The sequence below is a fragment of the Pan troglodytes genome, chromosome 6, assembly GCF_028858775.2.
Source record: "Pan troglodytes isolate AG18354 chromosome 6, NHGRI_mPanTro3-v2.0_pri, whole genome shotgun sequence".
NCBI lineage: Eukaryota > Metazoa > Chordata > Mammalia > Primates > Hominidae > Pan > Pan troglodytes.
The window spans coordinates 102,601,110-102,623,987 of NC_072404.2; the positions used below are offsets into that span (position 1 = coordinate 102,601,110).

The window sequence follows — 22,878 nt, forward strand, 5'->3', positions numbered from 1 at the left end:
ATAGCACTATAAAAAAGTATCCAGTGTTAAGGTACACTTGAAGTCCTACTGTAGAATTTATCTATATTCCAGCAACAAAGGACTCCCTAGACCGGTTTCATTGTATTGAATATAAACATCAGATTTCACAAAGTGACCTCTGCTGTAGCTCAAAATAGCTGGCATTTACTTCCCTGTTATCGTGTGTGGTATTAACAAGCATAACACAAGTATTGTTGACTGAAAATAAAATCTTGCATCTTTAGAGAAAATAGAAATTATGATGTGTTTTGAATAAACTGTACAAACTGTACATTTTAGGCTTCAAATTTTTAAAAATTTTTTAAAAAGAAGAAGCAAACAAAACTTCAATATTCCTAAAAGCAAAGATTGCCAAATCATCTGTGGTCTTTACAACACACTGCCTATGGAGAAAAGCAAATTTGCAGAAGAGAGAAGGTCTTAAGGTATAAAAACTGCTTTAGCTATTTACGAACATGCTATTTTCCTAAGGTACATTTGTTTTATTTTAGTTGAATTCCTTAACTAAATTGTCTCTAAGTTCTTCTTAACGCCAGTTTCAAAAACAACACTTATAAAATGATAGTAGTCCTACTGTTTTAAATATAAAAATAAGTGGGACGAAGACCCAGGATACTTTCAAAAGGAAGAAAAATGCACAAAGGTAGAGACAGTTATAATAATTATTTACTTTTTCAAACAATTTTAGAAAACAAAAATCTATTATAGGCTTAAATTTGATAACATAAATACTGTGATAACTGGAACAATCACAACTCTGGGAAACTCAAAGACTTAAAAAAATTTACAAACTGTACATTTCAAATGTGTGAGATAGGTACAACAGTAGGTATGAATTTGAATAATAACATTTACAATGCAAACTTTAACAAAATATAGGAGTGAAAGTAAAGCTCTAAATAGCTGGAGAAGCCTAAAAGTCAAATTGCTTATTTTGCTAAGCTGTTCTTAATTTTTAAAAAATGTAGCCTTTTTTGAACTCCTATCTGTTGAATATAAACAAAACAGGAAATTGATTTGACTTTTAAAACTGATAAATAGGAAGAATGGAAATGAGAACATCTGGTGAAAATAATGTTGACAGACAGCAGTTGGAATGCTGGAAAGAGACTCCTTTAAACTCGAAAGATAAAGAGGAGAATGAGGGAAAATATTAAGGTAGAAAAAAATTTTTAATAGGACTAGCCATTGGGCAAAGAGAAAAGCTAAAGGCATTTTGGAGTAACAATGTTTTCAAACACGTTCTCCCTTTTGTGTAGGAAATTTTTTTGTTAGTTTGGAATCTTACCTTTCTTCCATATTTCATAAGATGAGACAGATAACTTAAAACAAAGCAGTAAACAGTTTGCAACAATATCTTTAATTAAAAAGAAAACAATTTTCGTAAATTATTTGTAGTTTCACTCTAAGTGGTCACAATTTCATGGCCTATTAGAATATTTGCTGAAATAAATGCATTAAAGACTATTGAACCTATATGTAAACTCTAAAAGAAGAAATTCATTATATTTTAAAAATATCTGAATTCTCTTAATGAGTGCTATGACAATAATTGTTGTTCCAAGAAAATAACAATCTATTTATTGAAACTCATTTCTCTTAAATGTTCCTGCTTCTTTGCTGTAACAGTGTGTTATTGTTAAAAGGTTCTGACCTGCTTTTCAATTATCTGAATGCATCTACAGCCTAAAGCAAATATTTACCTTATGTCCACAATTAAAAAAAAAAAAAACTAACAAACAGCTAAAACACAATTCACACAGGGCCTTACCGAAGAGAAGGAGGTATATTTTGCACTGAAAGACCCCAAGTGTGTCACCGAAGGGCTCCATGAAAGCATCCTGTCCCATGCATGCAGTGCCCTGTTCTCGGTGGTAACTTGGACCAGCAGCTGCTGGTTTATTTGCTAGGGAAATTAGCAGTGAGGTAACAGACCCTATCTTGCCTCTTGCTTCTGTGATTTGAATACAGAATGAATGTGTATACAAAGGACACAGGGAGTGGGAACACCTGTTATGTGCTTAGCAAGAATACAGGCTTATGGCTTTCAGAAGAGTTTCTTAGCAACTACCAGTAATTGTCTATATATTTCATAAATTATACTTAGTTATTAAAAAATCACATGAAGGAAAACATCCTTTTGCGTGACTTTACTGAAAAATGGCATGTTTTCATAATGAAAGAATATTGTGAGATTTCCTTAAAAACAAAAGCTGGTTTTCTATCATGCAGAACTATGCCATTATTATTTTAAAATTAAAAAAAAATTATATGAAAATTGAAGTAGCTCATGTATCTGCTAAACAGTCATAAATCTTCATGAAGTCACTAACATGTAAAAATTCTACCAATGAATCAAAAGAGAGATCCAGAATATATTTAAAACGTATTTTTTCTATGCAGTGTTTCCTATTACAATGACTGATTTCATTTAATCTTTGAATTCATCTTATTTTTAAAAGCAAATCACAGGTGTGTTTCCAACTGGGACTGAGGCATGGACCATGCATAATTATAATGAAAAGTGCATGCCAAGAGATAGTATCTGAGGCCACATTTTCACAGCTGATGCATAGAGGAAGTGAACCAATGATCTAGAAAAGATCTTACCTCTACTGCAGTGTCCAGGTTACAGTTTTTCAACCTGGTCTCTCCATTGTCATGGCAGCAGATAGTCTAAGCATGTCCGCTTAATTTACTAAGTTATTAGTTAACCCCTATTTGCAAGAAGGCTCTGGTTCTAGCCTTGTTATATAAAATGTTAAGGATATATCCAAATCTGCATCAAATCATCAAATCAAGGAAAATTCCTTGCATGCATCAGTTTTAACAGTAAAGGCCCACTGAAGAAGTTCAATGATAAGAGGGGAAGGAAGACTATACCTCAAGCATAATTAAAGTAAAAAATGAATGATAGTAACTTTGGAATCCAAGTTTGGAAACACTCTTTGCATTAAGGCTCTGAACTCTTCTAGAAGGACTTCTATAAGCAAAGAAAGTAAGTGACTATTGGGAAAACGAAGTCCTCTTCAGAGATCAGTCACTTTCAGATCCCTCCATGCTTCCGAAAAATGGCAAGAGCTCCTCATGCTTCCCCCACCTCCCTGCAAAATAATAACAATGCCACAACTTTCTCTGCACTGTCTCTAAATCTGGTACATACATCTATTGCAGCACTTATCTCCTTAATCTTTATTTTATTGGATGTTTATTTTCCCTCTGAGCTCTCAAATACAGAGAATAATCTTATTCATTCATGGATGTTGGGCACGTAGCATAATGCTTAACTAGTATTTTTGTTAAGTTGTTTCTCCAGAAAACAAAACTCTAAGTGCTCCTTGGCCCGTCTTACGATTCTCAGTTGATGCGTAAGAAATACAAATAAATTTTAATATTGGATTGCACAAAATACAATTTGGAAAGTAATATGGAAGTTCTACAGATATCACATAGGCTCCCCCAACATCTTTTAGATTGATATTAATCTCCAATTGCCTTTATTAAATTAGCTGTTTTCAGTGTTTTTCAATCTAGTGCTGGATTATAATGAAGTTTGTTGGGTCCCTGGCAAAAAGAGAAATAAAGACAATGTACTGTGTTTTTCCCTAGTGTTAAATATACTCAATATAAAGGAGTTTTTTATTCTGAGATTTTCTTTGTTGTATTTGAAAATATTCCCTGTTTCATGACATAAGGTGATAGTAGATGCTACATTAAAAATAAATGCCATATGAATCTTACTTGTAATCTTTTTATTTCATGTCACATATTGAAATATAATACGGCACATCTAGGGAAAGGGCTACTGGGATAATCATGACAAAGCGCCCTCTAGTGGTAAACTGTAGATATAAACTCTTACCTGCTGGAGTAACTTCTGATTTCAACATGTTTATACAGGAAGTGAGAAAAAGAGTGCTCAAGCTTAACTTCAACAATTGTTAATTTTTACATGATTCTTAAAAATAGTTTGAAGTGTTTTATAATTATAAGAATTTTCCTACCATCCGTATCTCACATCACACCTGTAACCCACTGGGAAGTTCTGCTGTTATCATTCCAGTCAGGAAAAAAGGGCCTGTAGTGTTACTGTTTACCAATCTTAGTTATATTTGCATTTAAAATGAGAAGGCTGATTAACCTAAAACAATCTATATCCACGGTGATTAAACTGCAAGCAATGTAAGGAGCCACTGGGATAGAGTATGCGTGTGTGTGTCCACGTGAATTTACAATGGGATATGGACACGTATACTCCTGTGCAGGAGGGTGTGTGTGTGTGTGTGTGTATGTTTGTTGGGGGCAGGGATTTTTATTACCTCTCAAATCACACTACACAGTTTACAGTCTAGTTTATTTAAATTGCAGACTGGTATTACTTCATACAGTAAATGTCTGCTGCATGAATTTCAAACATCCACATTTTTAATCACAAGTAGCTAGCACACGCATGTTTTGCAGTGGCAGAAACAATTAAGGAGAAGTGGTGAAATGCCAAGGTCAATGTAGATGTAGAACAGTGGGGAATAAGAACTGGGGAAAGAAATGTTTCTTATTGTTGTAATTAGTGGATTCTCTCCAGTTTACAGGGAGAGTTAGCTGCCAGAGGAGGCTATCACATATGCCTATGCCTGTGCTAGTGTTCACTTCTGTAAAGTCTACAAAGCTGCCTCGCGGAAGCCTTGATCTATCTTATATGGCTGCTAAATACTAAGCAGTAATGTCTTCTTCCTGGGCACCTCTTTAGGTCACTACTTTACCTTCGGCAAGTGTTCTGTTTTCTGTTATGGCCTGCTCAAGAAGTGTAGTCATATCATCTTGGAGGGGCTGCATCTCTCCACTGCTTTGGTATTTGTGGAGTGGTAAGAAATTTTATCTTTCTAATCAAACCAGGGTCTCAGCTTTTATTTAAGCTTCCAGACATTCCTCCTGTTTTGGGCCATTAGTAATATGCCCTTATCCTACTTTACTACTAATCCTATTGTCCTGAATCAGATCAATTTACTTAACTCTTGGCTCTGCACTCCTTTACCAAGGAATTGGTATCCAGCAAACCTTCCCCAGGATTTGGTGGCAGACCATCTAAACTTTCCATTATTTTGCACTGGACTATCACTAACAACAGCTCTCAGGTAAATGTGAAAGTCCTGAATAAATCTTAAAAATAAATACCTTTTTGAAAATTGGAAAGGAAATAGCATGTCAAACCTTTTAAAAAGTGTTTGTTAGGATGCCAAGTTTTTTGTTTTTTTGAGCGTAGACAGATAGAAATGAATAACGTAAGGTTCAATTATTTCATATAGTGTTAAGGTATGCTGAATTAGAAAATATAGTTTATTTAGACACCAGCGCTGATTTACTTTACAAGCTTTCAATATTATAGTTATAGCCTTAAAACATTTAGAAGACTGTATCCATTTTTATCCATTTCTCCAGTTTGTAGGAAATAAACTAAAATGTAGAGTTTTGGAGTAAAACAAAGTTTCAATACTTTCTTGCGTTTTCAGTGTCGAATAGATAGGGATAACACTCATTTTTCTGAATTTGGCCAATAGAAATACACACATTAGATAAAAAAAACTTTTTGGGGGGATCATCTTTAACTTTGTGTATTTGAGTATGTGAGGGAGAAAATTCCGGGGTTGAATCTGGGTTCTAGTCCTAGATCAAGCTCTCATGAAATATGTGGTCTCGAACCCTTATACAGATACGTTTTCTCATCTTTACAGCATGGATTTGACATGCTAGAGCTGGACTGCCTTTAAGAATCACTGAAGATTTTAAACAAACAAACATCCCCAAAGAAAACAACAATAATAACAGCACACACCTCAGGTGAATCTGAACAGTCAGGTTTGAGATCTACTGAACTCAGATCACCCCTAAGATATGCTTTTAAACCCAACTGTGAACTCCTTGTGACCACAACCATAGATTATTAATCAAAGTGCTTACTTTAGTGTTGCCTTGAGTGCAACAATCAAGAAATGTTTATTGGCTTGGGTTTTATTTTATAGGCTAATATGGCTGGCAGTTTTTGTTTCTTTTGATGCTTTCAGGGACTTCTAAATATTGCAGATTTTCACACACAAAGAACAGTCTGACAATTAAGATTAGAGAAGGTAAAGAATGAACTAAACTAGACTTGCCCTAAATGTGACCAGAATTTCTTGAAGGGGTTAGAAATAACAGAGTCAGAGAAGCATATAGGTAAACATATAATTTCAAAGGAATTGCTGAACGCAGTGATGATACAAGTATGCACAAGGTGGTTCTGTTGGAGTAGAGAACTGGGCAGAATCAAAACCAATAATACCTCATAATTGTATAGTGCTTTACAATTTATACATTTCATTCACCTACATCATCTCACTTATCCTTACAAAGCCCTATATAAAATATTACAACTTCATTTGTAAAAATTAATAAAACGAGGCTCTAAGGGGTGAGAAAATAGAATTTCAGAATCAGAAATAACCTCTGTTAGTGTCCCCCAAACTTCAGTCATTTGCAAATCACCTTTATTAGTTTTGCCATATCTGACTACCACCCATACTATTGTTCACCTAGTATTTTTTATTAGGTTGACACACTTGAACTTTTTTTATTCTAAGAAATATTTTTGAAATTATGGGTCTGTGTCATACTTTTAGAAGTTAACATTATAATAAAATAAACTTAAAAAAATTGGTGCCATGCTTTAGAACTTTCTTCAGCACAATACATGAAAATCTTAACACATCTGATGACCGATTAATCCTTCAGTTTCTACTTGCACATCTGCAGTAATCTTAGGCAAGTTCCTTAATTTCGCCATACCTGCTTCATCATCTTTAAAATGGGAACCCACAGGATTCTTGTGTGGATAAATGAAATCATATATTTAAAGCTATTAGCAGTTCCTGACAGGTACTCAGCTTTCGATAAGTGTTAGCTATCATTGTTAGCTTTAGGGCTGCTTTTTCTTCTTCTTCTCATATTCTCTTAATTGTAAAGTCCTTTTAAAATTGTGTCCCCAAAGGCACTCCTGTTCCTTTCCCCAATTTAACTAAACTGCCAAAAGTTGAAAAGAGGACTTTAAAGTGACACGTATACTCGTTATTGTCGTATTTCCCGTCATCACTGCTTTAGAGTACGGAGGTAAAATATTAGGCGGGCGTCAAAATCCTTCGATTTTAGAGCTTTTGCAGGGGATACCAAGACTGAGGTAGAACAGCCCTAAACCTGGAGGGTCGCCTATTGGGCAACCTAGAGCACACCTTTCCTCAGGCCAAACCCAGCGCGCCCGGGGTAGTCTCGAGTTCTCAGGTTACCCCTCCTCAGTGACAGCCCTTTCTTGAGTTCCTTCTCCTTCGCGTCAGTCTCTCGTTCTCCCACCCCGCCCCTCCAGACCAGGTGAGGTTTCCTCCCTCACACTCCTAGGGGACATCGCGTCAATCTGGCTTATATATTGTCTCCTCTGAGTTTGATCTTTCGCTCAACGCCTAGTCACCTGTGACTTAGGTTTCCGTCTCGCCGAAGAGTAGCTACTGCCTAGTGCAAGAACCTTTGTAAGACCGGCGACCGCAGTGGTCGCTCTGAGCAGTAATATTTACCGGCTTAACTGAAGCACCCGCTCTTTTGCTTGCTGGGAGATGTAGTCCCTGGGTTGGCCACTTTAGTTCATCGTTGCTACCGCCGGCGTCCAGAAGACTACAGTTCCCAGCATGCCCAGGGCAAGACAGGATAGCCTGGGTCGGCTCCTCCACGTGACCACCCACTATGGCTTCCTAGTGTCAGGGCCAGCTGTGTAGTGGCTCGGTATGATTTGTTAGCTCTTTGAGGCAGGGTACCCTCCTCAGGATTTCGACATGCAAAAAATCAAATCTCTCATGACCCGACAGGTAAGCCGCGGCGGCTGAAGCAAAGGCTTCCTTCATCTCGGAAGTGAGAGGAGCCGAGATGTTCTGTCCCCAGCCAGTGGCGGGCGGAGATCTAAGTTATGGGTGGTGGCAGGTGTCAGGGGGACTGGGAAGCCGGGGCATACCCTAGAAAACTCACCTAGGCCGCCTGGGTTGGAGCACTGCTCCAGCGGGTACCAGCCTCCCAGAAACATTCGTTTAAAAATAAGTCATTGAAGGAATCAGGGTATCTTTGTCTCCCCTCCTCCTCTTTTTGCCGTGTTTCCAGAACAGCCCGAGCTTCCTTGCAAGGTCTTCCGCATCCAGGCTGTCTGTCATATGCGAGCTGATAGCCTGGGTAGGGTGGTGTGGTCTGTGCAGTAGAGGTGACCTGGAAAGACTGAAAACGGATGATTTGAAGACAGAATTAGTAGCTTTTGGATTTTGGGCAAGTCCCCAAACTTCGTAGCTTACGTTTCTGGATGTGAAAATAATTATTTTTGTTCATTTTATTTCACAGTTCTGTTATGAGGGTCATCGATAAGCTAATATATGTGAAAACTCTTTGTGAAATTCTGCTTTAAAAAATTTATTTTTGTCATGGCAAAATACTGATCTTTTCTTTTTTTCCCAGAATGGAAATTCATGAATAAGAGCTTTGGCTATTTTGTAACCTGTCTCATAAATGTTAGGGACCTCGTAATAATGCCTCAGCTTCATTTAAGAAGTGCAGAAATTTTCTTTTATGTACTTATTGATTATGACTTTGTTTTAGCTACCTTTATTTACTTCAGCTTTAATATTTCACTAGAATTGGTCATTTTATTATTTTAATATGAAAGATAGTTAAGATTAGAGTTTTAAATCAACATGGCTTTTAGAAGTTTGGAGAATGTGGAAGGTAATCGTTTAGTGAAAGGTATATTTGTGAGTTTTTTTCTTGTTGATTACAAAAATAACTCAAATTCCACATTCTTATTTGAGAATTCACAATTTGAGAGATATATAAACAGGATACAAATTGTGTATTTCTCTTGCACAATGCACAAATGACCCTTACATGATTATTTTAGTTATGTCAGATCATTTTGTTAATGTTATGAAAATATAATCAAAATGTTCTGTGAATAATAAAAATATTTAAGTAAGTGGCTAGTAACATTTGTTAATTGCTCACATGTGTTGAGTACTGGTGTTGTGCGTCCTACTACTTCTTACTTGACGATGAGTTTGGGTCCTGCTGTATCCTGTGGCAGCTGTGTGACTTTCGGCAAGTTACATAACGTTTTTAAGCATCTGTTTCCACATCTTTAAAATAGGAATAATGTGTGCCTTATGGAGTTAGCCTGATAGTGGTGTTTACATGATATAATGAAGTTAAAGAGTTTAAGGCATTAACGGAGTTCCTGGGCATTATCAAGGAAGTGCTTGAACGCAGAGACCGTTAGTTACATTGGCTATGTTGATGGTGGAAAAGCAGGAAAACTGGAAGCAGGCTGTTGCAGTAATTCAAGCAATAGATAAGTTCATGCTGACTTCGGTACCTGTTTGATTTTTAAATCAATATATACTTTTGTACTTTATATCACTAATACCTCTAAACTGCCTTTGGAATGTTGAATTTGGACTTTTGTGCATCAGCTGTTTGATGCTGTCTCAAGTTTGTTGCCTGCCATACGGTTCAGTGTAGTTAACGTTGTCATAATTGTATGGTAGCTGTGGTTGGTTTAGTTTTTTTGACCTCATTTTGTAAAACTGAGGAGAGAAAAAAATTTCAGATAGCAGTGGTAAGTGTATGTCTCCTAAATGTAATGCAATTGTGCTGAAAATGGTAACACTTAAGCCTTAGTCAGTTGCTTATTGAATTTCAGCAGGTCAAACCTGTGTTTAATTGAAATGGAAAAAAATACATTAAAGAACACATACAAAAAGCTGGAACCATACTGTGTACAAAGTGAGGTAAAATTAGGAGTTTTGCATACATATTTAAAGTTATCCTAATTATATATGTTATGGCTTGACTTTCACATATTTGATACTGATGCACAGTTCCTGAATCTATGAGGTATGAAATTAGTGTGCCTGCTATTTACATTGAGGGTTTGAATTAGTACAGTTTATTATTGGGTTAAATTTAATAGGATTACAAGTAAGTATACATGAAAGTATTTCTTTTTTTGAACCTATAGAATGTGCTAATAATATATATTGAGTTAATATGGAGAGATAGGAAATTAAGGTCTGTGAAATTTAAGTTTTGGGACATTTCAGCTGTCCTGGGATCTTTGTTTGCAAAGTAATGGGAGGAAGGAAGGCTTTGTTAGCTCTCTTTATTTAGATGAGATCTGTTCTTCATCTTTCTCCATTATGCTCACCTCTGTTCTTTCAGTCCATTCAACAAATGTTTATTGAGCAATTTGTGCCAGGTACTATTCTAAGTAAAAAAAAAAAATAAACAAGTGTTAAGGCAGACATGGTGATAAACACTGTAGAGGAAAAGAGGATAGAAAGTCCTGGGAATTGTTGGTGATTTGAGGTCACTTATAATTTTAGATAGGATGGCTATGGAAGGCCTCACAGAGAAGGTAATATAAAAAAACCTGAAGGGGGTGAGGAAGTGAACTCTGTGATGTAGATATTTGGGAAGGAGCATTTCCAGTGGAAGGAAAGGCAAATGCAGAGGCCCTGAGGCAGGAGCTTGTTTGAGAAATTGCAAGTGGCCTGTGTGGGTGAAGTGAGTGAGGAGAAGAGTAGTGGGAGATGAGGTCAGGATAAGGTTAGATGACTGAAGGCAGGAAGCTAGATCATGTAGTACCTTATAGGTAATAGCAAGGTCATGGCTTTCATTCTGAGTGAAATGGCAAATAGAGGAATGATATAATCGGACATAACACTTCAGACAGACCATTTGGACCCGTGTTTTAAGAACAGATTGAAGAGCGGAAAAGAGCAAAACCAGGGGAGACGAATGATGAGGCTACTGTGGTAATCCAGGTGAGAGGGTGGGTGTAAGCCTTCCACCCTAGTGGTGGAAGTGTTGAAAGAGGTCAGACTGTGAATATGCTGTAAATGTAGAGGTGACAGAATTTCCTGACAGATTGGGTTTGGGCTGTGAGGGAAAGAGAAGCATCAAGGATGACTCAAAATAGTTTGGCCCTAGCAATTGGAAGAATGTAATTGCCATTTCCTCGGATGGATAAAACTGAGGGAGGAACAGATTGAGGGAAGGGACATGGTTTTTGGACTTGTTAATTTGAAAGCCTCTTAAATATTCAACTGGAGAGATACAGTAGGCAGTTGGCCAGATGAATCTGAATTTATGGGGCGAATCCAGGGTATAGCTAAAACTCTGGGAGTTACAAACATGTAGACTGCATATAAACTGGTTAAGATCACCAGTGGAATGAGTGTAGATATACAAAGAATCTAGGGTTGGAGCTTTTGAGAATCCAGTGTTAAAAACTCAGGGGGAAGTGGTGGATCTAGGAAAGCAGAATGAGAACATGCAGCTTGTGAGGTAAGAAGTCTTTAGCTTCCTGAATGGCACCTGGAATATAGCAGATGCTCAATAAATATTTGTTGCATGAATGTGGGATGAAGAGAACAACCAAGAAGACTGCCTTGAAGCCAAGTAAAGAATTTAAAAGAGTAAGGAGTGATTAGCTGTGTTAAATGCTGCAGATTGGTCAAGTAAGGTGAGAGTGAGAATGAGAAATGTGCTTTTGGATTGAGCAGCGTGGAGGTCCTTGGTGCCCCAACTACAGCAGTTTTCATGAAGTTGTGGGGAGGAAAGCCTGATTAGAGTGGGTTCAGGAGAAAATAGGGGGAGAGAAATTAGGGACTGGGTGTAAACACTCTTGAGTTTTGCCGAAAGGAGAAGGAAACACAAATCATCACAGATGCTTCTTTGGATGGATAAGACATAGTTGCTGGTTTCGTAAATGGAAAATGAGGATTAACGTAGACATAACTGAAGTAGTCTGAAGTGTTAATCTGATTTGGGTAAATGAAGAGGCAAGTGTTAATTTATGCTGAATTTTCTATATGTCTAAACTGGGGAATCATCAACACAAACATCAAATACAAAAGAAAATCAAATAGTGGTTAATGATAGCATCAAAGTGTTAATAAAGGCAGAGAACTGTAGTTAAAACCATGACTTCATGCTTTAGAGAGATGAAGATAAAATAAGAATGACTTCATTTGTTAGTAGAAGTTTATAAAACTGATAAAGTGTTAAAAATCTATAATTCTAAAGTACAGTTGAATGTCAGATGTGCTTTGAGACATTTATGTAATTCTTCATTTCTGTTTTGATAAAAGGAAAGCATTTCTGTCATAATAAAAATATTAAGAATTATGGTTAATCATCACAGAATGCTTGAGATATATGAGACAGTATTTTGGGCTTCTCACATACATGACCTCTTTTACTTCTTTTTTTTTTTTTTGAGACAGAGTCTCACTCTGTCGCCCAGGCTGGAGTGCAGTGGAGTGATCTCGGCTCACTGCAAGCTCCGCCTCCCGGGTTCATGCCATTCGCCTGCCTCAGCCTCTCGAGTAGCTGGGACTACAGACGCCCGCCACCACGCCCGGCTAATTTTTTTTTGTATTTTTAGTAGAGATGGGGTTTCACTGTGTTAGCCAGGATAGTCTCCATCTCCTGACCTCGTGATCCGCCCGCCTCGGCCTCCCAAAGTGCTGGGATTACAGGCGTGAGCCACCACGCCCGGCCTGTTTTACGTCTTATAATAGCCTATGAATGATCATAGAATATAATGCACAGAAAGGATAGATAAGTTGTTCAAAACCACAGCAAGAAAGTCAGGATACAAACTCAAGTGGTCTGCTCCAGAGCCCATTGCTATAATCACTTCACTCTACATCCTCCTAACATGTACACGGGTTTTCAATTTGTATTACTTTTATTTTGTACATTTGGCAGAAATTTGCCGTGTATTGGTATTGAATTGTTGTGTGGTGACTACTTTTTCTAGATATTGGTATATATCACGTTTACATTTCAGGCATTGGTTTCTTTACCGACTAGCTCTGGGGAAAGAGAAATTAAATATGATACATTTCTTCAGGGATTTCTGTTAGATTAGTTAAGCAAATCTATACAGATGGTCCCCGATTTACTGTGGTTTCACTTAATGAATTTTTGAGTTTATGATGGTTTTATTGAGATTATTAAATGTATTTTCCACTTATGATGGGTTTAAAAAATTTTTTTATTTTTAGTTCAAGGGTACCTATGCAAGTTTGTTCTATAGGTAAACTCGTGTCACAGGGGTTTGTTGTACAGATTATTTTGTCACCCAAGTATTAAGCCTGGTACCCAATAGTTATTTTCCTGATCCTCTCTCTCCTCCTACCCTCTACCCTCAGGCAGTCTCAGTGTCTGTTTTCTTCTGTATGTTTCCATATGTTCTCATATGATGGGTTTATTGGAACATAACCCAATTGTAAGTCGAGGAGCATGTGTACTTTCAAAAATGTTTGTTTAAAAGACATGGCAATTACATTTTAAAAATATATTTTAGGGGTGGTCATGATTTTGAATCAAATTGGGAAGTTTTACTTTCGTGTGTGCATATATAATGTATATAGAAGTGTAGTTTGGTAACTCAGCCTTGCCTTCTTTACCACTTTTGATGCTATTCCCTCATGACTGTTGGTGAGAATTCAAGACAGGGAAGAACAAACCGCCCAAGACTAGTAACATGCTATTTTTCTCCCTCACTCATTGGAAGGCATATTGAACCTCCTTAGGCCTTTTTTTTTTTTTTCCAGCAAGCATTCCTAGAAATTTTTTTGCAGTCAATTACATGTTCCCATGGGAACAATGCGCTAATTTGTTGGAGATTGGAGCCTGACCAATGACTTCTACCTAATAATTTACTCATTTCTTTGTTGTTTACTCTGTTTCTGGAACTTTGCTAGCCACTGGGCTGCAGAGGCAAATAGGACTTTGTCTCTCCCTTTCCTTAGGACTTAAAGTTCGGAAGAGAAAGATATATTTAAAATTTAAAACTTTACTACTTTGGCTGAGGTATTGTCTTGGAAGATGTCTTGCTGAGGTATTGTTTTGGGAAAATGCACATTCCTGGCCCAAATCTAGAAAAACCTATTCATTAGGTTTATTTTAGGGCCTAGGAATCTTACTTTTAACAAGTTCCCTGGGTGGTGTTGATGGACATGATCCAAGGGTTATACTGAGAAATACTGTGTTCTTTGGAGCATAGGGATTTAGGAAGACTTTGTAGAGGAGATAATTCTGAAAGTGATGTATTGCTTTCTCATTTCTTGGAGTGGTAAGTGTGCCTGAGAGAGGGAGACGGGGAGAGAAGGGTGAGTGGGTTAGATATTCTGGGGGTAATGGAAAACTTGGGGTTGAGGCAGAGCACTTTGTAATAAAAAATTTTAGATGTGACTAGTGGTATTTTACAACAGGGAAGAGAAAATACACATCTCTGTAGTTTAAAGATAAGCAAGTTCTGCTCTGAGTCTCAAATAGTCAACATAAGCATACCATATATTTTGGTTACTAAGGATCCCCAATATAGGGCACCTAAAGGACAATTTGTATCATAAATCTCTCCTCAAATTAATAATAGCTAATTTTGCCTAAAAACTAATATTGCAGGGACATTTAAATGTCTGCTTCGAATAGCCTATTTTTAAAAAGAGGATTTTAAAGAAAATGTAAATTGCTGATTTCTTTCTATTTTAATAATTTCCCCTGGTACAAATAAAGCTTTCAGAATCCCTCAGTTGATGTGAATATAGAAAGTACAGGGCACCAAAGAACTAAAGGACAGATAAAAGACAGTGAGATATGAGACTTCAATCTTAATTTATGCAGCATGAATTGGATACATTGGTGGGAAATAATCAAGTAAAATGAAGGGATTACTTATATGTTAGCTTAGTTGGTTAGTATATTGTATCTGTGAATCATAATACTATTGCTTGGACTTTTTTCCTGATGGATTTAGTAATTATTATTGTATATACAAGTGGCTTTTATAGAATGCTTTTTGTTATGTAAGTTTCTTTACTTTTGGCTGTTTTCAAATCATAGATGGGTTGGACTTCCACCATTAGTTGTGAAGTTGCCGTATAATACTCTTTTATTTTAAAATACCAAAAGTACACCCTTCTGTGATTTAATAATAGTACTCTATGTATTAAATGATGATTGCTTTTAGAATATATCTTCCATATTTTGAAGCAGGAAAATTTCTATTTTTAAAGTGGTCATTTCTGTTTCAGTAGGTGTATTCTATCCTTTTATAATTCTTCAGCATGATTAAAATTTTCCTCATCTTATTATTTTTTTAAGGGTCTGAAAAGCCCTCAAGAAAGCCTCAGTGATCTTGGTGCCATAGAGAGTCTCCGGGTCCCTGGAAAGGTATTGAGCTACACGTGTGAGCGTGACTTTTTACTCCCTTAAGAAAATATGATTGCCTCTGGATAGTAATTGATTCACAGAAGCTTTTCTTTCCCACAGGCAGATGGTTGTTAAGATAAGCTAGGTAAATTTTTATTGTATAAGTAGGTGTAGGGCTTGTTTCATTACACGTTGGGATGCAGTATGCATGATGCATTATAACAAAGCAAAAAATGCAAACTTGATAAATTTGGAATTTATTATATTAAATTCTTAGCCTGACAGCAGTTATATATATGTGTATGCACACACACACACACACACACACACACACACACACTCTTATTGATTTATCTGCTGTAATTTGTAGAAATAAAATGAAATAGTTGACTACTGACTTTTTATACTCTTAACATTCTGTGCCAAAAATCATGATTATATTTTTGTTGTGGAGCAGAGGTTTTTGAATAAGCATCTAAACCATAGTATTTATACTGAATTGTATAACTTATCTCCTAGATTGTAGGTATTTTAGATTTTAATCCTCTGATAGTCACGTGAATTTCTCAGTTTACAAATTTTATATAGGTTATTTGAAAGCTAGCTGGATTCCCCTTGGAATTATTAAGTATTGTTAAATCCCTGCTGTTTTTCTGGAGTGTTGCTGCTTGGAGCTGCCCATGTGAATAGCTGCTCCATCACAGATTAAGCTGGCACTTCTGAATGTCTGTTTTTGTATTTTTTAATTTGAGAGTGATACGTGAAAATACTGTTTGTTTTCTGCATCAGGCATTTGAATACACAGGGTGTGCTTCTCTTGATCAGCAGTTTAAGGCCTCTCCTTACACCTCGGTGTCAGCTCCTTAGGAGGATGATTTCTCATCTCTTTCAGGTGCCTTACCTGCTAAAGTGAATTTTGTATTTACTGCATTGTTTTTATTTTGGGTTAGGCTGAAACATATTCTCCAAATGCAATAAAATTATAACCAACCCTTTTGCATGAAGTGGTTCAGACAAAAACTTAAAAAAAGCATTCCATATAGTTTTATGTAATGTTATTAAAAATTAATGACTATGAAAAGGTTGGTTTGTTTTTTTCTTGTAAATTTGTTTGAGTTCACTGTAGATTCTGGATATTAGCCCTTTGTCAGATGAGTAGGTTGCGAAAATTTTCTCCCATGTTGTAGGTTGCCTATTCACTCTGATGGTAGTTTCTTTTGCTGTGCAGAAGCTCTTTAGTTTAATTAGATCCCATTTGTCAATTTTGGCTTTTGTTGCCATTGCTTTTGGTGTTTTGGACATGAAGTCCTTGCCCACGCCTATGTCCTGAATGGTAATGCCTAGGTTTTCTTCTAGGGTTTTTATGGTTTTAGGTCTAACGTTTAAATCTTTAATCCATCTTGAATTGATTTTTGTATAAGGTGTAAGGAAGGGATCCAGTTTCAGCTTTCTACATATGGCTAGCCAGTTTTCCCAGCACCATTTATTAAATAGGGAATCCTTTCCCCATTGCTTGTTTTTGTCAGGTTTGTCAAAGATCAGATAGTTGTAGGTAAGCGGCGTTATTTCTGAGGGCTCTGTTCTGTTCCATTGATCTATATTTCTGTTTTGGTACCAGTACCATGCTGTTTTGGTTACTGTAGCCTTGTAGTATAGTTTGAAGTCAGGTAGTGTGATGCCTCCAGCTTTGTTCTTTTGGCTTAGGATTGACTTGGCGATGCGGGCTCTCTTTTGGTTCCATATGAACTTTAAAGTAGTTTTTTCCAATTCTGTGAAGAAAGTCATTGGTAGCTTGATGGGGATGGCATTGAATCTGTAAATTACCTTGGGCAGTATGGCCATTTTCACGAAAAACAAACAACCCCATCAAAAAGTGGGCGAAGGACATGAACAGGCACTTCTCAAAAGAAGACATTTATGCAGCCAAAAAACACATGAAAAAATGCTCATCATCACTGGCCATCAGAGAAATGCAAATCAAAACCACTATGAGATACCATCTCACACCAGTTAGAATGGCAATCATTCAAAAGTCAGGAAACAACAGGTGCTGGAGAGGATGTGGAGAAATAGGAACACTTTTACACTGTTGGTGGGACTGTAAACTAGTTCAACCATTGTGGAAGTCAGTGTGGCGATTCCTCAGGGATCTAGAACTGGAAATACCATTTGACCCAGCCATCCCATTACTGGGTATATACCCAAATGACTATAAATCATGCTGCTATAAAGACACATGCACACGTATGTTTATTGCGGCATTATTCACAATAGCAAAGACTTGGAACCAACCCAAATGTCCAACAATGATAGACTGGATTAAGAAAATGTGGCACATATACACCATGGAATACTATGCAGCCATAAAAAATGATGAGTTCATATCCTTTGTAGGGACATGGATGAAATTGGAAACCATCATTCTCAGTAAACTATCGCAAGAACAAAAAACCAAACACCGCATATTCTCACTCATAGGTGGGAATTGAACAATGAGATCACATGGACACAGGAAGGGGAATATCATACTCTGGGGACTGTGGTGGGGAGGGGGGAGGGGGGAGGGATAGCATTGGGAGATATACCTAATGCTAGATGACGAGTTAGTGGGTGCAGCGCACCAGCATGGCACATGTATACATATGTAACTAACCTGCACAATGTGCACATGTACCCTAAAACTTAAAGTATAATAAAAAAAAAAAAAAAAAAAAAAAAAGAAAAGGTTGGGAAACAAGAGATAGCCATAAATCCTAATTAATTGACAATAATTCTCTTTATTTCTTTGAGTTAAGAAAAAGATTATCATGCGTTATGAACATACCTTGAATTAGATTGTATTACATATTGCAGAATCAATGTCAAATTGATGAGTGAGCCTCTTTAAAAAAATACATTACAGTCTTAACAAGAACTTTCTGTTGTGTTTCCACCATGAGCCATGATGTTTTCCCAGTAGTGGGTGGTAGTGAATTTATGGTGATCTCATTACACAGTCTTCTTATTGACTGTACACCCCTAGCTCCATCAGTGACCAGTGCTGTCTGTACTTTTAGGATAACTGGCCTTGGGTGGAGTGGCCAGTCTGGGATCACAAGGTCAGCAAATATAAATGGTTCAGGTGAAGAGTAAGCCTAAAGCACTGGTCTCTTTAGCACATTCTAAGAAGCTAAGTTAGTTAAATAATAAAACAGTTAATAGTAAAAAATGTATTGATGCTGTAAGCTTACATTTAACCTTACACTAAGAAATCCCTACAAGCTTCATCTGCCTGTTTGTTTTTTCTGTGTTCTCCTATAGCATAACAAATGATGGAGGGTGAGCAGAGCTTCTGCCTTCTTTCTGGGTGGTTCTGAGAACATGAGAGTTGCTGGGTCCAGAGAGTGGCTAAGCTCCAGTCAGTAAACTGAGTCTTTGGATGAGGTTTGAAGTCAGTACTGAGATCAGGAGTTAAGAAGACTCATTCAGAAATTCCCTACACAGCATAGCTTGTTGTAACTTTAATGTTCAGTATTTTTCACAATTTAGATAAGACTTTATACTTAGATCATAACACATATATTTTAATGATTTTTGTATAATTGCTTTGAAATTAATGTTGTTGCTAGTTCTTGACCTGAAATTTGATGTAATTGAAGAAGATCTTTAAGATCTTTTAAAATTAAGATTAAAAGCATTTTAACAAAATGGAAAATGTTAATTCAAATGATTATTTTGAAATAACTTTTGCTTTAAATATAAAATTAATGTATACTCTAAACAGAAACCATCATAAACAGAAAAAGGTATCTTAAAAAAAAAATCACAAAAATCACCAACACTGTCAAGGTTAACATTGCCTACTGGTCTTTTCCCTATGCATATTCAACAAATTTATTGAGTTTCTATGTGCTAGAGATACTTTCTAGGGATTGGCAGTATAGCAGTGAAAAGACAAAAGTTCTCTCCAAAAGTCAAAACTTCCCTGTTGTCAGACAGCGAGCTTACATTCAAGCAGGAGTAAGGAGATTACAAATTATAATACTGTGAAGGAAACAGGGCGATGAGATAAACTCTTTGAAATTGGCAGTTATTTTACAGGAAGTAGTCAGTATAGCTTTTTATAATGGTATTATAACTTATACAACCTTTTAAAAATGGTATCATACTCTAGAAATTATTTGGAAGCTTGGGTTTTTAACTTGGTGATATATATATATATATATATATATATATATATATATATATATATATATATATATAAAACATAGAAAATTCTCACAGTATATTCTAGGTTTAAAAAGCAAGGTACCCATTAGTTTTGCTTAGGGGAGTACTGTTTGAACTTAACAATTTGTGCTATTTAAGTAGTCACTGTTAATTCTTATATGGAAAACTTATAAACATTAACTTCATTTAATAGCTCTGCCTCACTCATAACTGTAGGTACAACTTTTAAAAAACATATGCCTGGTCTTCAGGAATCGGCTCCTTTCTTTTCATAGTATCTTTCTAAGTTAGGACAGGGAATTGAGAGATTTCAGTGGCATTTTCAAGAAAGAAATAGGTTAGTTTGGGTTCTGTTACATGAAAAGGTTCTAGTATAAAGGATAAGTAGGAGGAAAATATTAGGATAAATGATGGCTGTTTAAGTTTAAAATGGTCAAATATTGGCAAATTGTATGTGCTTCAACTTGCTAGAAAAAGGAGGGTAGTGAAGGAGAACTGAAGGGCACTAGGTGTGCTTGATAAGCCAGATGGTATTATTTATTCATTTATTTTAGAACTATATAAATTCAAAGTGGGAAGAAACTGTATAAACCATCTGGTACAATTTCTGCATTTTATAGACAATCTGATCCTGTGCCCAATTTTAAGAGCAGATGCAAGTCAAATGGTAATCTATATACTGGAAATTTGGAATTTGGGTGGATAAAATAGTATAGAAAAGTAGAAAACATTTAAGGTTCTTTTCAGAACTTGCTAGAGGAAAGGAAACTTTTAGACAGATTTCAGGAATTTTAGCTTAAATAGCTCAGTGCCAAGATCAGTGGTGCCCAAACTTTGCTGTACATTTAGAATCAACAGTCCCCAGGCCATGGTCAATTCCAATTAAATCACCGTTTTTGGGTGGAGGCAAGTGTCAGTAATATTTAGAGATTCCCTGGTAATACCAGTGTAGAGCCAGGTTTGGGAACCAATGGCCAAGATGAGAATATTATCTCAAGAATGGAGCAACAGGAAATAGAGGAGCTGTTCTAAAAAATCGTTTGGAAGTTTTACTGAGAATTTTTGTAGAATAAGATAGAATGACCTAAAATTTCATTCTTCGAAATGGATTCTGTTATATTTCAAATTAGTGGGATTTTCATGCAGAGATAAAGATATAAGAAATTAGGTAGTATTTTCTAAGTTTGTTAATCCATTTAAACATGAAAGGTATTTTACTTAATTGGTTACAAGAATTAAGAATAAAACTAGTATTTGTTATAATATATGATAGTAGAGCCACAACGTTATTAGTTATAGAACTTATTTGGACTGTGTTTGAGAGTATTTGTTGAACCCTGATTAAAAAGTAAAAATACCAGTATTCAGAACCTTATAAAATCTACATCCAGCCTTTATTAATATACACTTTCCATAGTACTTCCACAATGGCACAATATGAACCTGAAAAAGAGTATTGATACTAATATTGTTTTATGAATTTTTACTGAAGCATTGCCTCCTCATAGTATTCTTTAATGATAAGGGGTTTTTTTGGCCTCAATTTAATTAACTCATAAATAGTAATGGGATTCAGCTGTCTTTACTTTTACATGATTGGTTTACCTTTGATTTTTTTTTCATGAAAGAAAAATATAGGATGAGGTGACAAAATAAATGTCTGTTGCAGTCAACATTTGAGAATATAATTGTTTAAGGATAAGGAATAATTTTTTTATACTTCATCCATTCAACAAATATTTATTGAGTACCTGCCTACTCTGAAGCATTTCTAGGAATTTCTAGGAATTCTAGGAATTTGAGCAGAATGTTTTCTAGAGTTTCTAGTACTTCTGTGAAATCAGATAAACCGATTTGACTTGACTTCTTAAAATCCATTAAAAGAATCCTAAAACCACATGCTAACTGCAGAGCTTGGTTTACAGTTTTACCGAAATTTGTGGAAAGTGTGCTTGAATCACAGTCAAGAGACATAGGTTGAAGTATTGACTTAAAAATACAGCTTGTTGAAAGGAAGTCATTTTAATGCTTTGTGCCTCAGTTTCTTCATTTGTGAAAAGATGCTATTGAACTAGACTTTTTTGGAGTCCTTTTTGCTCGAATGTTTTATACTTTCTATATTATAATTTTGTAGGAGAAATATGACACAAGAAATATACATTCTAAATAATTTTTTGAGCAGTTTTTGTTAGAAGATTTGCATATTGGTGTCTGTATTAGAGAGGATTAGTATTGAGGTTTATGACTAGGTGAATTTATTTAGTGGTCGTGATAAAGACTTTCAATTTAGGATTATGTATCATTTAGGACAGGTGTCTCCTGCAGGTGGTACTAAGGGAGACTCTAACTATGGATCTGCAAAATCATTTAAGAGTTTTTCTTAGGTGCTCATGGCTAACAGTATTTAGTTGTGTTCTTTTTAACCATTAATGAAATTATGCTTCTCATGGCTTCAGATGCTTTGAGATTCTTAACCCTTCTTTCATAGCAAATCATATAAGTTCATTCATACAGTCCATTTGGCAAACACTTATGGAACCAGGCAGTTACTAATCATTGAAGATGCAAAGAGGTACAAGACTGTTCCTAACTCAACCTGAGTGGGGGAGACAAGCAAAAATAGATAATTGCAGAGGAGTAGAGGCACAATAGAGTTCAGCTAGGAGAGGATGTGGAGTAGATAGAAATGTATTCAGGATCTTTAAGAGTTGGCGATTAATTTTTTTAAGAAAGATTACAGTTTTATGGGGTGAGTTGTTGAGTAGAGGTTGGGGACAAGGATACTGATTAAGAAGAAAACAGGAACATAAGGTATAGGAAATGGAGAAGGGTTGCATTGGAAGGACATTTAAAAAGCAGAATTTAAGATTGATGATTTTATTGGATTTGGAAGGTGGAAGAACCTGTGAAAGGCACTGGGATTGAAGGTGCTGTGATATTGTCTTTTCTCAGAATAGACAGTATTGTTTTCTTTTAGAGAAAGTGTCTGATGAGATGTTCGAAAACAAAAGAAAAACAAAATTAAGATGTACACACTCGATTTTTCTCTGTATATCTTGATTTATGATGTGTCTTTTCTTCAGTGTTAGCCCCAGAAAGGACAGGCATGCGACACATATTAAAATACATCATCTTAATCACTTGATTGTGTTATAAAGCTGGATTAAAATGTGATCCAATAACCTTTTATTAAAATGTTCTATAAATCATTTTGCCCAAAACCTCTTTTTAAATTGTAACTTCAACAGTATTCCACTAGATGGCACTAAAAGCCTGAAGAAAAACAGGGTAGACTTTAAAAGATAAGTTTATTTAAAATGCACACAGAAACTGATTAACCGGCTATCTTTGACGGATTATTATTGTTGTTCT

The 22,878-nt window shown here is 36.0% G+C and overlaps 2 protein-coding genes across 7 annotated transcripts in view; one reads left to right on the forward strand and one right to left on the reverse strand.

Annotated features, from left to right (window-relative positions):
- The window catches only part of HEPACAM2 (HEPACAM family member 2), a 43,746-nt gene extending 36,003 nt beyond the window's left edge, over window positions 1-7,743 (reverse strand). Inside the window, exon 1 of one of the 3 annotated variants that reach the window (XR_010158593.1) lies at window positions 1,793-1,959. Coding sequence is in view for 1 of the 3 variants with exons in the window: in XM_519202.8 (XP_519202.5) it covers window positions 1,793-1,871 (79 nt within the window). In the remaining 2 variants the exon portion in view is untranslated. Of the gene's footprint in view, window positions 1-1,792; window positions 1,960-7,616 lie in introns of those variants that run through there. The other 2 variants (XM_063814747.1, XM_519202.8) reach the window with 2 other exon arrangements.
- Window positions 7,708-22,878, forward strand: part of VPS50 (VPS50 subunit of EARP/GARPII complex) — a 127,688-nt gene continuing 112,517 nt past the window's right edge. For 2 of the 4 annotated variants that reach the window (XM_009453622.4, XM_063814746.1), the window contains exon 1: window positions 7,770-7,904. In XM_009453622.4, the coding sequence (XP_009451897.1) occupies window positions 7,872-7,904 (33 nt within the window). In that variant the 5' untranslated portion in view covers window positions 7,770-7,871. Of the gene's footprint in view, window positions 7,905-15,249; window positions 15,319-22,878 lie in introns of all 4 variants that reach the window. The other 2 variants (XM_519203.8, XM_063814745.1) reach the window with 2 other exon arrangements.